Raw genomic sequence first — 15,722 nt, forward strand, 5'->3', positions numbered from 1 at the left:
GCCGCTTTGAGACTCCTTAAGGGGAGTGAAAGGCGGGATATCAAGTCCAAACTCCTCCTCTTCTTCTCCTCTTATGAGTGGAATTCTGCTCAGGGGATGCTCTTGTCAGCAGAAGCCTACTTAGGGTACATGAGGGACGCGGGTGATGCTGTGGTCTAAACCACTGAGCCTCTTGGGCTTCCCATTCAGAAGGTCAGTTCTGGAAGAATCAGGCTTTGTACCACAGCACCCTAGCTCAGCTAAAGGAGCACTTTGACATGAAGGATCTTGGGGAGGTATCCAACTATCTTTCTCTGCAGGTAGAGAAAGACCAGGCAGGAAATTTTCTGGTACACCAAACGCAGAAAATTGCTAATGTACTAACCAGGCTGAATTTGGTTGATGCAAATCCTGTGGACACACCAGTGGTAACAGGTTACCAGGTAGATGGTACTGCAGAGGCATTTTCTGACACTACACTGTACAGATGCGTTCTAGGCAAACTGAATTTCATTGCTAGATGTTCAAGACCTGATATAGCTGTAAGCACTAATATGCTTAGCAGACATGCTAACAATCCTGTTCAGGATTGGAAAGCTCTCAAGCGCATAGCACGCTATCTGAAGGGCACTTTGCACTACAGACTGAGGTTCATGAGTCAGAAGACTGGAGGTCTTGAGATTTTTGCAGATGCTAGTTTTGGAAGTGACACCACTGATGGTACCAGCACTTCTGGAGTGTGTTACATGTACAATCACTTTCTGTTTGACTGGCTGTGCAAGAAGCAATGACAGTAAGCCTAAGTTCCTGTGAAGCAGAACTCAATGCTCTGTCATTTTCACTCCTGGATTGTGAATGATTGATGAAACTGTTTCAGGATGTCAGAGTCAAGTTGACATGTCCTATACAGGTGTTTCAAGATAACAGATCCTGTTTGGCTTTGCTAACCTCAGAGAGTTGCAAACAAAGAACCAAATACTTGCAGATAAAGTTATATTGTGCAAGGGAATGTATCCAGAAAGGACTCATTCAGGTGTCCTACATGCCAGGAAACGAAATTCCTGCAGATCTGTTGTCTAAGGTTGTTAACACAGAACAATTTAAGGTTTATGTACAGCGGTTGCAGTTGGGTTGAAATATGTTGACACAGGTTACACGGAAAGGGGGAAGATGTTGGGATGTTCCGTTCCACCTTAAGGCATGATTGTTGTGTGTCACATGCCTGTTTGCACTCCAGCACAGCTTGCTGGGAACTTCCATTTGTATATAGCTTTTGCTTAGGCTGTCTTGCTTTGGACACAAAGGAGATTGGACATGTTTCCTCTGTCTTGATGTGTGCTGAATAAACTGCTTGTAAATATGCTCACACAGCCTGTCCTGCCACTTCTGTTTGCACGTTATCTCTGCTGAGTAGAGCGTGCCCTAGCTTTTGGAGTTCAGGTCACTGATTCAAGGACTGGAGTTTGTCCGGTACACCAGCCGGTGGGATGGAGCCAGCTGGGGGGCTGCCAATTGCCCCTGCTTCCTTGGTTGTATGCCAACAAGCGGTTCAAATCCCGGCAACCAGGTGAGCTCCCGTTGCTCTGTCCCAGCTCCTGCCGGCTTAGCAGTTCTAAGGCACGCCAGTGCAAGTAGATAAATAGGTACCACTGTGGCGGGAAGGTAAGCAGCGTTTCCGTGCGCTCTGGTTTCCATCATGATGTTCCATTGTGCCAGAAGGCATGATTGTTGTGTGTCACATGCCTGTTTGCACTCCAGCACAGCTTGCTGGGAACTTCCATTTGTATATAGCTTTTGCTTAGGCTGTCTTGCTTTGGACACAAAGGAGATTGGACATGTTTCCTCTGTCTTGATGTGTGCTGAATAAACTGCTTGTAAATATGCTCACACAGCCTGTCCTGCCACTTCTGTTTGCACGTTATCTCTGCTGAGTAGAGCGTGCCCTAGCTTTTGGAGTTCAGGTCACTGATTCAAGGACTGGAGTTTGTCCGGTACACCAGCCGGTGGGATGGAGCCAGCTGGGGGGCTGCCAATTGCCCCTGCTTCCTTGGTTGTATGCCAACAAGCGGTTCAAATCCCGGCAACCAGGTGAGCTCCCGTTGCTCTGTCCCAGCTCCTGCCGGCTTAGCAGTTCTAAGGCACGCCAGTGCAAGTAGATAAATAGGTACCACTGTGGCGGGAAGGTAAGCAGCGTTTCCGTGCGCTCTGGTTTCCATCATGATGTTCCATTGTGCCAGAAGCGGTTTAGTCCTGCTGGCCACATGACCCGGAAAGCTGTCTGTGGACAAACACCAACTCCCTTGGCCTAAAAGTGAGACGTGCGCCGCAACCCCTTTGACTGGACTTAACCAACCAGGGGTCCTTTACCTTTTACTTCGGGTACAATACATTCTGTTTGCCATAGGTCCACATGTTTTTAATCTTAAACCTACTGATTTCTTTTTTAAAAAAATCTGGTTAACAACTTGGGCACATGGGTATTATTAATTTTTTTGTACTGCTCTTTGCATCTCTTGGTGGGTGCACACCCCGTGCTTTGCATAGCTAACCTTCGTCATGTCGTTCTCTTCCACCAGATGCATTCTGTTGCAGGCTATATCATTCTGGTACAGTACCGTAGCTAAAGATACAGTTGTAGGCTTAGTTTGAAATAGAACTTTCTGCTGTTTTCACTGGAATACACGTCTTTTGACTGGGTTCGCTGGAATCTATCTGCAGTGGCCTTTTCATGCATGCAAGACAGTTAAGAGTTGAAGGATACATATGCGACCTCTCCCTTCCTTTCAACTCAGTGGTTATAAGGTTGGCAGATTAGGTTAAGAGTTCATGTTCTTCATTAACACTTGCCTTGCACAAATACTCTTTCCTCTCCCTTTTTAACTGGGAAAATACTCTTACTTAAGTTGCTTCACCTTGTTCGGTAGGTGTGCTTTCTTTTTTCGAATTGCACTGTGCAATCTAAAGTCACAAATTCAAGTACAGATCAGCTTGCCTAGACAGCAGTTTTCGAAATTAGCCAGTCGTCAGGCACATCTTGCACCTGGCTATCAGCTGCTTGCAACCAAGTGAAGATGTCTAGGTTCCAGGAGGGCACCTAACCGTAGCTGTCAACTTTTCCCTTTTTAAAAGGGAAATTCCCTTATTCCGAATAGGATTCCTCGCAAGAAAAGGGAAAAGTTGACAGCTATGCACCTAATATGTCCACGATCTGGAGTTTCATGCCTGGGGAATCATTGGACCTGGACTGTTTGCACACACACTAATACCACATCCTGCAGAATTCTGTCAGTTAGATTTTATCTGCACAATCCGAATGAATTTCAGGAACCAAAAGGCTTTTTCTGAGCAGGAGCAGTGAATGCCATTATAATTAGTTGCTGTAGCTTGTCTTCACTTCCCCCACCCTACTGCCCTGCTCACAATTGTGGGGGGGGGGGAATTCATGTTATGTTAATCACCATTAAGAAGATGAGGTCGGAATAGGCCAGTGTATATGTGGAGTGTCCCTGCTTCAAGTGACTTTTCTTCTTGAAGTTCTCAAAGCTCTTAACCTAGCTTAAGGTTGTCCTCTGAACTAGCAGGATGTTTAACTCATAATCAGTCACAGCCAGTCCATCATTTGGAAGATAAGACTTTAGAGCCCCAAAATAGCAACTAGACATTCTGTTTCACCGATTGGTTTAATGACCCATTTGGCGCCCAGCTTACATATCTTGAGTTTCTAACGCTGGCTCTACGACTTTGAGGAAGGGAAGCATAAAACCAACCAAAGAGCAAGAGTTACGGTGTTACATGCAAATGTATACAAGTCTTGCCAACCATTTCCCCCCCAGTTAAAAAGCAGTGTCACGAGATTAAAGGTGCAACACAAACTTGGAGTTGAGACTTGTGTCTCTGCATTTGCTGATTCAAGCTGGAATAGAATTGGGAGAAGAAAACTGGACCATGGAGAACAGATCAAGTGGCCAGTCTGCCAACAGCAATCCTGTGCTCAAATCAGTGCTGGACAAGGAATGAATGGCTTTTCCCTACACCAGAGGTTTTCAACCTTTTTGGGTCCATGGCTCCCTTGACCAACTACATTCTTTCTGCTGCACCCCTGTGGGGCTCAGGAGCCCAGTTGTGTCACCCTTTGCCCGCAGAACTGGCAGTCTCTCAACCTTTTTCAAACACCCACCCCTTGTGGAGTGTCCCCTCAGCCTCCTCACCCCTTGGGAGTCCTCTGGGCAGCCACAGGGGCCACTCCTGGTCTCTGAACTGCCTCCCCCTGCCCCAAAGAAAAGTGCCTTCTCCCATTGCCCACAGGGGCCTGGGAAGCACCCCTTGGCCAGTGCCAGAGCACCATTTGCCTGTGGAGCTTGTAGCAAGGGCTCCTGCAACAAACAGCTGTGCGGCGGCGCGGCAGCAGCAGGAGGCCCCATTAGCTAAAGTGGTGCTTCAGGTTAAGAACAGTTTCAGGTTAAGTACGGACTTCCAGAACGAATTAAGTACTTAACCCGAGGTACCACTCTATTGTATACAATATTGTGGCAATATTGCCCAAATGGAAGCCACAATAAAGATAGTTTGTATGGTTTTATTGCGGTATTGTACAACTGCATGTCAAATTAGTTGATGAAGAGTGGGCCACCAGATTATGAGCTAACTCTGCTCTGCCCTTTTGGGTATAGTCGATGAGCCAATTCTGAACTGGAAAATGTTCTGCTTGCCACAGCCGTTTTATTTCACAACACAAAGAAGGTAATCTCTTTTGTAAAGACAGATAGCCAAAATGAGTTCAATGCCCTTTCGTTTTAAGCTGGAGCAACCATATGTTGATTGGCGTTGTCTGTGCTGATGTTTACTCTTGTCGGACTTTTGTCTAAGCCAAGTCTCCTTACCTCTGGAAGGACATGGTGACACAGTAGATAACTGTGGCCTTTTGAGTTGGTTGCTGCTTCCTCCCACCCCTCTCTTTTCCTCCCAAATTCAGAATGGGCGGGCACCGTGCCCTCTCTGTGTGTCAATACAGCTGCCTTTTTGCCCTTGGATGTTGGAAGACAGATCATTAACGTACGCCTTGCTTCTTAACTTTTAAAGTGAGAGCTGGTGTGGGCAGCTGCCATGGACCTACACTGGTACAATCACAATGGCTGCCTGTATGGCTTCATCCTTTTCTGCCCACTAAAGGGCTGCTGAGAGAGGGAGAAAGCTGCAAGTATAGTGCTATGGCAGCTGGCATCTCTAGAGATGGGTGCCAACCATAGCTCTTTGGCAGCAGGTGCACACAGAAAGGCAAAAGAGAAGGGATGATTTCCCACTTGGTTGGTCCAACATAAAAACCAGCTGAGGCAGCCTAGAATAGCAACAACTTTTTTTGCTACTGCTGCATCACACTGTTGACTCACGTTAAGGTCGTGGTTCACCAAGACCCCAAGATCCTTTTCACATGTACTGCTAGCAAGCCAAATGTCCCCCATCCTATATTTGTGCATCTGGTTCTTCCTGACTAAGCGCAGAACCCTATTCCCTATTGAAATTCATTTTGTTAGCTTGGGCCCAGTTCTCCAATCTGTTAAGGTGATTTTGAATCCTGATTTTTGCCTTTTGTGGCATTAGCTACCCCTCCTAGTTTGGTGTCATCTGCAAATTTGATGAGCATCCCCTCAATCCCTTCATCCAAATAGTTTATAAAGACATTGAACCCAACAGCATGACCCAGCTCTGCTCCATCCTGAAACAAACGAGAACTTTGGGCTTCTACCAGCCCTTATGCTATCTCCGTGTTGGTGGTAATAGAGGCGCTTAGCTGCCTGCACTGTTCAGAAATGGTTTGAGGCATTGGTGAGCTTGAAGCTACACTGCAAGGTATCAAGAAAGTGGTTTGTGCCACTGAGACTTCAGTGAGAGGGAAATGGACTTGGAATCTTGTTTCCTCTCACGGATAAAGTATGATGGCCAAATGGTGTACAGCTCTGGAAATACTTCATACAGTAAATGTAAACTTAAGATGTTAAATATTGTCAATGTGGTTTGAGTCCTGGAAACTCTGTCCAAATATACTTGCCGTGTAACAAAGCAAATGAATTTTGGTCTCGAAGAAGGAACAGAATAGAGAGAAAAACAATTTGTTCCAGGTCCTGTTTTATTCTGATTAGCCAGTGTCAAAAAGCACCTTAGCAACAAACAGAACTAATATCCTATATCAGGGATGTCCAACCGGTCAATCGTGATCTAGATTACTGCCAGTTCACTGGGTAGATCACTGCCAGTTTTTTTATAGTGGGAGTAGATCGCAGTCTCTTGGAAGTTGGACGTGCCAGTCCTATATAATTGTTGCTGTGAGGTGTTAGGCAAAACCTTGATAAGTCTTCAACCCATTCATAACAGAATGGGAAACAGAAATGTCTGAACACACAACCATGTCAAAGCTTACAGACTTATTTCAGGGTGAAAGAAGGAAGACAGGGGTTTAATATATTTAGACAGAATTGGACAATGGTCATGGAATACCGGTGTAATTTAAGATGTGTTCTCAACTTCCAAAATATTTATTCGAGGCGATTTAGGATTGTTTCCAATGCTTCCTGTGTGTGAGCAGAATGGATTTTTACTTATTTGGGTGTGATTCATGCTCTGCACCCTGAAGTGGTTTGGCCCAAGACGCAGGTTAATGTTGGTGGGAACTGGGCCCTAAGAGTGAAGCATGATGCTAAGTATGGGAACAATGCAAAAGGAGTTTTTTTGCACAGATGCAGGCAGAAAGAGGAAGTTAGGGAAAAGGGTAATGAGAGCTTTTGGGGGTGTATGAGAGAGAAAGCAGGGCAGGGGAGGAAATCCACCACCCCAAGGCTCAGAGAGCAGTGCTCAGCCATTTTTGGTTTCAATTTTAGTTTCTCATTTTCCCAGTCTTCCCTCAGTTCTCCCTCCACCTCATCTTTAGCTTTGGTTCAGCACCTTAGAAAGACACTGAATTGAGGCTTCTTATAGCCACAAGTCCCGGCAGACCCCTGATAATAGGAATGTACAGGAGCTCTTCCGAAATGGATGGTGTGATTGACATTGTGCTGGAAGCATCTCAAGCATCTGGTGGTGATGAGGCAAGTTTTGCTGGGGATTATTTTACGGCTTTCAAGTCTGTTTGCTGCTTTTTGGCCGTAGTGTTTTAAAGTAGGAGTTGATCTGAAGCTGCAAAATAAACAGTCTCTTGTGACTGAACATCTAAGAGTGACCAAAGTTACTGTTCAGGGGATTGCAGAAACTGGACCTTGTGGTTTTGATTTGCTGTTGTAATTTTGTTGCAGAGCTGAAGAAGGAATGGTTCAGTTTGCACAACAAAGCTATTCCGGTGGAGGCAGAGCAATCGTGTCCATTTTAGCACATGGCTTTCTATGAAATAACTCGGAGATCTATGATCACGGAGATTAAAGCATTTCCCCCTCCTGAATGGCCCTCTTTTACTCTGTTCCTGAAGGAATAGACTCCATGCACTGCTACTGCAAGAGGCAGCAGCCCTACCCAACCCAAGTATTACAAATCTCTTTCTGAATGTGGTCTTCCAAAGCAAGGGCTAAGGATAGAGTGGGGAACCTGTGGCCATTCAAATGTTCTTGGACTACAAGTCCAATCAGGCTCAGCCAGCATGACTATTGGTCTGGAATGAGATGAGATGAGATGAGATGTAATCCAGCGACATTAGGAGGGCCACAGGTTCATAGAATCATAGAGTTGGAAGAGACCACAAGGGCCATCGAGTCCAACCCCCTGCTAAGCAGGAAACACCATCAGAGCACTCCTGACATATGGTTGTCAAGCCTCTGCTTAAAGACCTCCAAAGAAGGAGACTCCACCACACTCCTGGGCAGCAAATTCCACTGTCGAACAGCTCTTACTGTCAGGAAGTTCTTCCTAATGTTTAGGTGGAATCTTCTTTCTTGTAGTTTGGATCCATTGCTCCGTGTCTGCTTCTCTGGAGCAGCAGAAAACAACCTTTCTCCCTCCTCTATGTGACATCCTTTTATATATTTGAACATGGCTATCATATCACCCCTTAACCTCCTCTTCTCCAGGCTAAACATGCCCAGCTCCCTTAGCTGTTCCTCATAAGGCATCGTTTCCAGGCCTTTTCCAGGTTCCTCACCTGTGTACTAAGGAGGCCTGTTCCTGGTTGCATGCTAAAGTGTGAGAGGAAGTCCTGACTTGTTTTTCCTCAATAAAAGCAGCTTCAAGAAGGGTGCAGATTTGAGCACAGGATTGCTGTTGGCAGACTGGCCACTTGATCTGTTCTCCATGGTCCATTTATCTTCTCCCAATTCTATTCCAGCTTGAATCAGCAAATGCAGAGACACAGGTCCCAGCACCAAGTTTGTGTTCCACCTTTAATCTCGCGACACTGCTTTTTAACTGGGGGGGGGGGGAATGGTTGGCAAGACTTGTATACATTTGCATGTAACACCGTAACTCTTGCTCTTTGGTTGGTTTTATGCTTCTCTTCCTCAAAGCCTTAGAGCCGCGTTAGAAACTCACATATTTAAGCTAGGTGGCAAATGGCTCCTTAAACCCAAGGTTTCAGTCACCCAAACGGAATGTCTAGTTGCCATTTTGGGGCAAGATGGCTCCAGTGTCTTATTTTTCAAATGAATGACTGGGATTGATTCTCTAAACATCTGGTTAGTTCAGAGGACAACCTTGAGCTAGTTTAAGAGCTTTGAGAACTTCAAGAAGAAAAGTCACTTGAAGCAGAGACAGTCCACATATATACTGGCCTATTCCGACCTCATTACATGGGAATATTTTTCGCAACTGTGAGCAGGGCAGTGGGGTGGTGTAAGTGAAGTCAAGCAACAGCAATGAATTATAATGTCATTCACTGCTCCTGCTTCGAAAAAGCATTTTGGTTCCTGAAATTCATTCGGATTGTGCAGATAAAATATAAGGCCAGGAATCTTCACTTGGTCTCAAGTGGCTGATAGGTGCAAAACGCGCTTGGTGCCTGGCTAATTTCGAACACTGCTTAGTGCAGGGGAACATTTTGCCTACGTGGGCTGGATCCTTATCAGACCCTAGTCATTGGGGGCAGATTTTACAAGTAGATCTGGACCAGAAGTCAGGACTTAAGAGGTTGCCAAGAGTTCCCATGGGGAACATTTTCGCACCGCCAATCCATCTGCTAGGGCCAATGCCTGTTGTCCTTTGCCAATGCACAGTTAGGAATCTACTTTAAGGCTTCCAATTGTGCAATGACAACTGCATCTGTACCTGCCCGGTACCAGATGCATCACATATGCTGAAAGGTGTGGGGCAGGTAAGCATCGTTTGGGGAATGCAGCCTTGCTGACAATGTTTAAATCCCTGCCAGTTTGACTTGCAAGCCAAAGTTTTCCCACATGTACTGTAGAGTCTAATAAGCTCAAGGTGATATGTTAACCTGCCTCCTAGGATAAGGCTATTACTGGTGATATTGACTTGCAACATCCATGCCTTTAAATAGTGCAATTTGATCACAAATGCAATGTATGTTTGAGAAGAGAGAAAAGAAGGGAATTGTAGAAACACTAAGCAGAATGAGCTGTCTTATGATGTATTTTGTTAAAATTGCTTTTTTATGATTATGGGCAGAGCTTTATTTGTTGTTGTTTTTTTTGCTCCATTATAACAGATTGTGTGCAATCTTATCTTTTTCTCCATAGGCTTCACCTGGCCTGCAAGACATTGTTAGGTTTACAGCTTAAATGAAGCACTTTAGCACTATGCAAGTTTATAAATGTACTTTAAACCTTCCCGAAAAAGACACCCCAAATCATTAACTTTTCTGCTCAGTGACCTGTTCTCAGCTTTGTTTGTTTACTAGAAAAACCAAGAACAAACAGTGACTGCATTCTGACATTGTGTATTTACTTTACCAAAATAAACTCCAGGCGAATTCATAATCTGAAGATAAATGAGCAAATAACAGCTTGTTTGGTTTGGATGCAAAGATGGCTGGACTACTTTTGCATAGCTGGCCAAAGTCTTTGTGAGCTAATTTATCAAAACTCCCTGTGAAAGGTCTTTTATGACTTCTGGGATGACTGCAGCAGTAATACCTGCTGCCTTTTGAAAACCAGAAGGCCACAACCCTACCCTTGAGATCGTGTGCTCAGATCACGTGTACAAGTTTTTTTGTATATACAAATCGTACAGTCTGGGCAACGAAAGGTCATGGCTGTGTACAGTCAGCATAACCTCGCCAGTATCCTGGCAGAACATGGTTGTGTTGTGAATTGACGTGGCATAGAATTTGTGCTCTGACCGTGTCTCCGTCCCTATTTTGGCTGCTCTGCCTCTGTATTTTCTCTGGCAGAGCAGCTGTGTTGATGCCTACAGCAAGTTGGAGACTTCTGATCTGCTGGTAGAATATATTGCGTTCCGCCGCCGTAGCAGAGCTTCTGCCGAGAACCTAGAACTCTTCGGCTGATGCAAATTCAAGGTTAAGATTGCACTCCGATATTTAATTGACATCATTTTTAAATTCACCCTTTCTTCGTGGAGATTTGAAAAGACGATTCTGCCGGCAAAATTTCAAAATACGGTATACATTTTGGAATGAGTACTCTTCTTTCAAAACAAAATGTTACGTGTAAATACAATATTATAAACTTGAAATTGGAGAATGGAATAGTTTTGCATTAGCAGTTTCTTTTCAGTTCAGTTGTAATAGGAGGAAGAGTAAAATCTTGCTTGCTAACATTCTGTCGATTCAGTGAAATGCAGGCTGTGTTCTTATCCTTATAAGAAACCAAGTGTTTACACTAGCAATGAATGCTCCCTCTTCGCTGCTGCCTCCTCCTCCTTTTTTTCTTCTTCCTTTTTCACATGCTGTTTACTTTCAGAGCCCTGGCTTGTGTTTGCGGTTTTCCATTTTCTGTCAAGCTGCATTGGTAGAGATAAAGGCGATCTTCGTTCTGCAAGTTGTCTTATATCTGTTTTACGGACTATCTGCCTTTTTCAGATACAGTACGTAGCTGCGGAAAACACTTAGCGCCACTCAGAGCAAAATAAACTAACATGAAAAAGTCTTGTGTTTTTCAACTTATTGTTCAAGAACATAGGTTCTTCATGGTGGTGAAACGATATTTTCTCATTATGATTTGACAATATGCCACTAACAAAATATGCAATAATTTACTGACCAGTGAAGTTAAAAAATAAAAAAAATCTTCAGTTCTTTGGGCAATTTATTTTCACCACCATTTAAAGGAAAGGTAGGGGAAGGGATATTTTGACTATGTCTGAAGTAGTAGTTCTTTTTAAGGATAACTCTGGTTTTGTTTCGTTTTAAAATATTTTTATTAACCAATTTTCACATAACAATTTGTCAATCCTCTTAATAAATTACATTATTCTTTCCCCCTTTCCCACTTCAACCCTCCCTCTCCACCTCACCTTCCACTTCCCTCCCTGATTTCTTTACATATATTGTTTTCTGCATGTTGTAAAATTGTACGTATCCTTACTTTAGTTCAGCTAATAAATTTGTGAATGTTTATTCAAAACCTGCCACAGAGTCCAATTCATTTTGTTGTCTTTTTAGCTAGCTTGTAAAAAGCTCCCATTCTTCCTTGAAGTCACCGTTGTCCTTTTCACACAGCTTATATGTCAGTTTCGCCAATTCCGCACAACTCATCAATTTTGCTTGCCACAGTCTTTCGTTGGGATTTCCTCGTTCTTCCATCGTTGTGCTAACAAAACTCTTGCCGCCGTTGTAGCATGCATAAATAAGTTCTTTACTTTTATTGGCAGGTCTTTTCCTACAATAGGATGACTGGTTTTTATTTAGTTTCTTGTGGCAGTCTTCTTCTTCTTCTTCTTCTTCTTCTTCTTCTTCTTCTTCTTCTTCTTCTTCTTCTTCTTCCTCCTCCTCCTCCTCCTCCTCCTCCTCCTCCTCCACGCACACACAACTCAGTCCCTGCTGTGCCTACGTAAGCCCTGCCATCAGTTCTGATAGCTGAGTGGAACCATATTCTGAGGCAGTATGAGATGCTTGGGAACATTGGTGAATGTGTTGTTGTGCCCCCACCTCCGTGCTTGCAGTGTTTCTGCCGCTTAAATACTGAACTAACACCCCCCCCCCGTTAAATATAGTTTAGGCAATATTGTAGTGAGCTCACTAAATCATCGTGCTGTTATAAGCACCGAGATGCTACTACGGTTCACAGCTTCATAGAAGTCCTGAAGTTTACGTTGCAGATGCCTCAAAATTTGGCAGATTGCTCAGTATCTGACTATTCAGATGTAGTTTAGTTGCTTAGCCATTCTTTTGAGAACTCAAATACTGATTGAAGGGAAGATTTGAGTACAATATATATGTATCATATCAGTTAATGAAGGATGTACACTGGTTTTTAACGCGGCTTATTTACTTTTTTAAAGAACACAAAAGCAGGAGCCTAATCCTTTCCTACTTGCTTCTGTAGTTTATAAGGAAGGAGGTCTTTGTTCAAATGACAAAGTGAGCCTGCCAGAAATCCCTACTCGAATTGTTTGGATTAAATTTCCCTTTGATAGTTTCACTTATTTTGAATCCTACAGATTTATCCCATTAGACATACAAAATATCTCCAGATTTCAAGAAAGAGCAGTCAGGGAAATGTGTTGACCTTTGGGATGGTATATAGACTCTCCAAAAGAATTACAAAAATGTAAGATAATGCTAGAGCACCATTGCAATCTTAGTTTAACCCACTTATCAAGTTATAGTACTTTAATTGAATGTCCTTTTTCTGAGGATCTGCTTTTAACCGGTTTTTGCGGGTTTTTCTTTTCTTTTTACGTTTGCGCAACTAACGTCTTGAGGATTAAGATTCTTGTTGAAAGATGAATTTGGAAGTTTTATGGAGAGGAAACTACAAATCATTTCTCTGTGCTTTCTGAGGGAAATAAGAAAAGGTGATATCAAAGGGCAAATGTTTCCTTGGTCCCAGGATTAAATAACAGTGATGATGATGATAATAATAATAATGATAATAATAATAATAATAATAATAATAATAATAATAATAATAATGACAACTAAATAATCAGGATTTTGCCAGCTTTGAAAACAACAGAAAGCATAGCTTAGTATGGTATGTAGTAATAAAGAATACAGAAACACATTTCAATGGTTTTGTAAAAGTTCTTTGGGGGGTTTTCGGGGTATGTGTGTGTTTGTTTTTGCAATAGAGTTGTCTAATTTGAGGAAGTTAAGCCAAAGAGGATCTAAACCTGGGTGCTATTTTTGTCTGGGCTACCTTTTTAATGCAGAAATGAAACTTCTGAATCTGGAAATTTTGTTAAGTAGAACGAGCTAGTTCAGGAAGTGGAGAATAAGAATTCCCTTAACTTTCCGCAAGTTGGCATGACCGGAGCCTGCACCTCTTCAGCAAACAGCAGTGGTCTGTTTTGGTTTGTTTTACCATTTCTCCACCATGACTTTCAGAAGTTGCTTCCACAGCATTGTGGGATGAGAGTTCTAGAACAGTTTCTAAAAGAAGGCACTGTTTCCACTAAGTGGTTTCAGAAAGCCACTTCAGGATTTGAATGGATGGTATTAAGCAATGCCTTCAACGGTGCTCTCAGCTTGCTTGCAGAATTCTTGAATTTTTGAAAACAAGTGAGTGATGTCAGGTTTTCAACATTGCAGTGTATCGCCAGCCAAACATCATGGCGATATTCCGGGTGAAACTGCCGCAGCTCTCATTGTGGGAGCTGAGGTGCTTTCATCCCAGAGCCTTGCAGGGTGTGGCCAATACAGCTGGCCCCAGCGTGCTGCTCAACCGGGGGCCAGAAAGCCTTGTTCTAGTCCCCATTTCTCCTCCTAACCTACCTCACAGGGTTGTTGTGAGGATGAAACTTCCAGGGGGGGGGGGAGAAGGAGTTTTGGAGCTTGTTGTAGAGAAAGGCGGGGGGGGGGGACCCCCAAATCTTCACTGTCATTCCAAATCAATGCAGCGTACTCTATATCTTCTTTAAAAATGTAACTGACATTTTTTTTCTTTGTGCATTTCTTTCAGGCCAAAGCTGTGAACCTTAAAATGTCATGATGGCTTGCCTTACGGTGACAGAAATGGAAGGCCCGGCCTCATCTACTCTTCACCAGAATGGTGGCGTCCTTGGGAATGCGGCTGTTTCCACGCACACAGAGCCTCTGCTTCGAGTTTACTTGTATCATTCCCAAGGAAAGATGGACGGCGATTATCTACAGTTTCCAGCAGGAGAGTACGTTGCAGAAGAGATCTGTGTTGCTGCTTGTAAAGCCTGTGGTAAGATCACACACCCTGTTCTCTGACCGACGGAACTGTTTTGGCCTCACTTTTCTGGGATTTGGCAATAAAACACAGATCAGAATGGCACTTTGTGGCTCAGACAGCCCCAGCAATGTTCCTTCAGTGCTTTGCAATCAAATGTTTGAAGGAGTGTCCCAGGGGCTGTTGGAACAGCTGTGTACTGCACCTCGAAGCCTTGACAGCTGAGGCTTCAGAGAGCAATTCTGGGAGGGAGAAGTGGTTTGATGGGAGTGTGCTTGCTCCAGCACAGGAACAGTCGTTTAAGTTCCAGATTATTCCTTTGCAGCCCCACCCTTACCCACATCTGACATCCTCAAGTTTGACCCACAGCCTGGAGGTTCACCCATGGTTTAGTGTCATGCGAATGAGTCTTGGGGTCCCCTCTCTGCTTCCCCCCATTAACTGCTGTTTAGAATTGTCAGAACATTAAACTGTACTCACTCTTAACTACTATTGAAACAAGCCAGCTTCATGAAACATAGCTCTAAATAAAGTATAGTTAAGACTAACTGGCTTGTCCAGTTTGGACATAGCTCAAACCTGAAGTTAGTTAATATGGTCTCCTTCTGACTAGAGGGGGAGCATACTTCAGATAATGCTGGCGCATTCACATAATGCTCAACCATAGCTTAACATTTCACCTAAACAAGGCTTTTGTTGGTGTGAGAAAAAGAACGGAACCTGCGGCTGGTGCTCACACCTTCCTGTTCGTCTCGGAAGCTGCGGTTGTCTTTTGAAACCGTAGGTTCCTCTTCACTCAAGCTGCCCCTGATATTCTCTGCCTAGTCGAAGGAAGCTCTTGATGAACCAAATGGTAAAAAGGTGCTTTCAAAAGAGACCCAAAGCTTGGATGATATCTTGATGGTGTAGGTGATAGTCACCGGTCCTTCTCGCTCCTCTGGCAATTTTAGGATTTCAAACATCCGATTAAGAATTTGCATCCATGCATTTAAGAGAAAATGTGACCAGAGCCCAGAGGCTGCACATATTTCTTGGGAAGACTTGGGAAGGAAAACTGTTCAGTGTAACAGAAATCTTAGTGTCATTAATGTCATTAAAAGAAATCAGTCTGTTTTGTGGAATTAGAGAACAGTTTGGTTCCATATTTTTAAGCTGCTAGTGTCATCTAAGATTGTCTATTGCTAACTGTTGGAATTTGATTAATAGCATCTGCTGGTGTATACTTTCTGGTAACAACTCCTGCATGGGCTGTTCCTTTTTTTATCTTTACCAAGTATTTCTATTATTAAATACTGTAGTTAGTGCTTAAGCCGGAGTGCTCAATTTTAAAAATTACTAGGAAGGTAATTGCAAAGCCATATGCGTTGTATCCTGGGGTGGTAGAGGAGCTTTCTCGTGTAGTCTCAGAAGTTCTGTCATCCTGGAGAATGGGAAAGGTGCCACAGGAAATGATTTAAGGTTGCCAAGATCAGATTGTGTCTTTAAAATGTACATAAT

The 15,722-nt window shown here is 43.6% G+C and overlaps 1 protein-coding gene across 2 annotated transcripts in view; it reads left to right on the forward strand.

Moving 5' to 3' along the window:
* JAK2 (Janus kinase 2) overlaps nucleotides 1–15,722 on the forward strand; it is a 95,426-nt gene that overhangs the window by 25,845 nt on the left and 53,859 nt on the right. Inside the window, exons 1-2 of one of the 2 annotated variants that reach the window (XM_081893843.1) lie at nucleotides 10,376–10,528; nucleotides 13,992–14,240. In XM_081893843.1, coding sequence (XP_081749969.1) covers nucleotides 14,018–14,240 — 223 coding nt within the window. In that variant the 5' untranslated portion in view covers nucleotides 10,376–10,528; nucleotides 13,992–14,017. Of the gene's footprint in view, nucleotides 1–10,375; nucleotides 10,529–13,991; nucleotides 14,241–15,722 lie in introns of those variants that run through there. The other variant, XM_081893842.1, reaches the window with a different exon arrangement.

Source organism: Podarcis melisellensis (assembly GCF_964234715.1).
Source record: "Podarcis melisellensis genome assembly, chromosome: 17".
Classification (NCBI taxonomy): Eukaryota; Metazoa; Chordata; class Lepidosauria; order Squamata; family Lacertidae; genus Podarcis; species Podarcis melisellensis.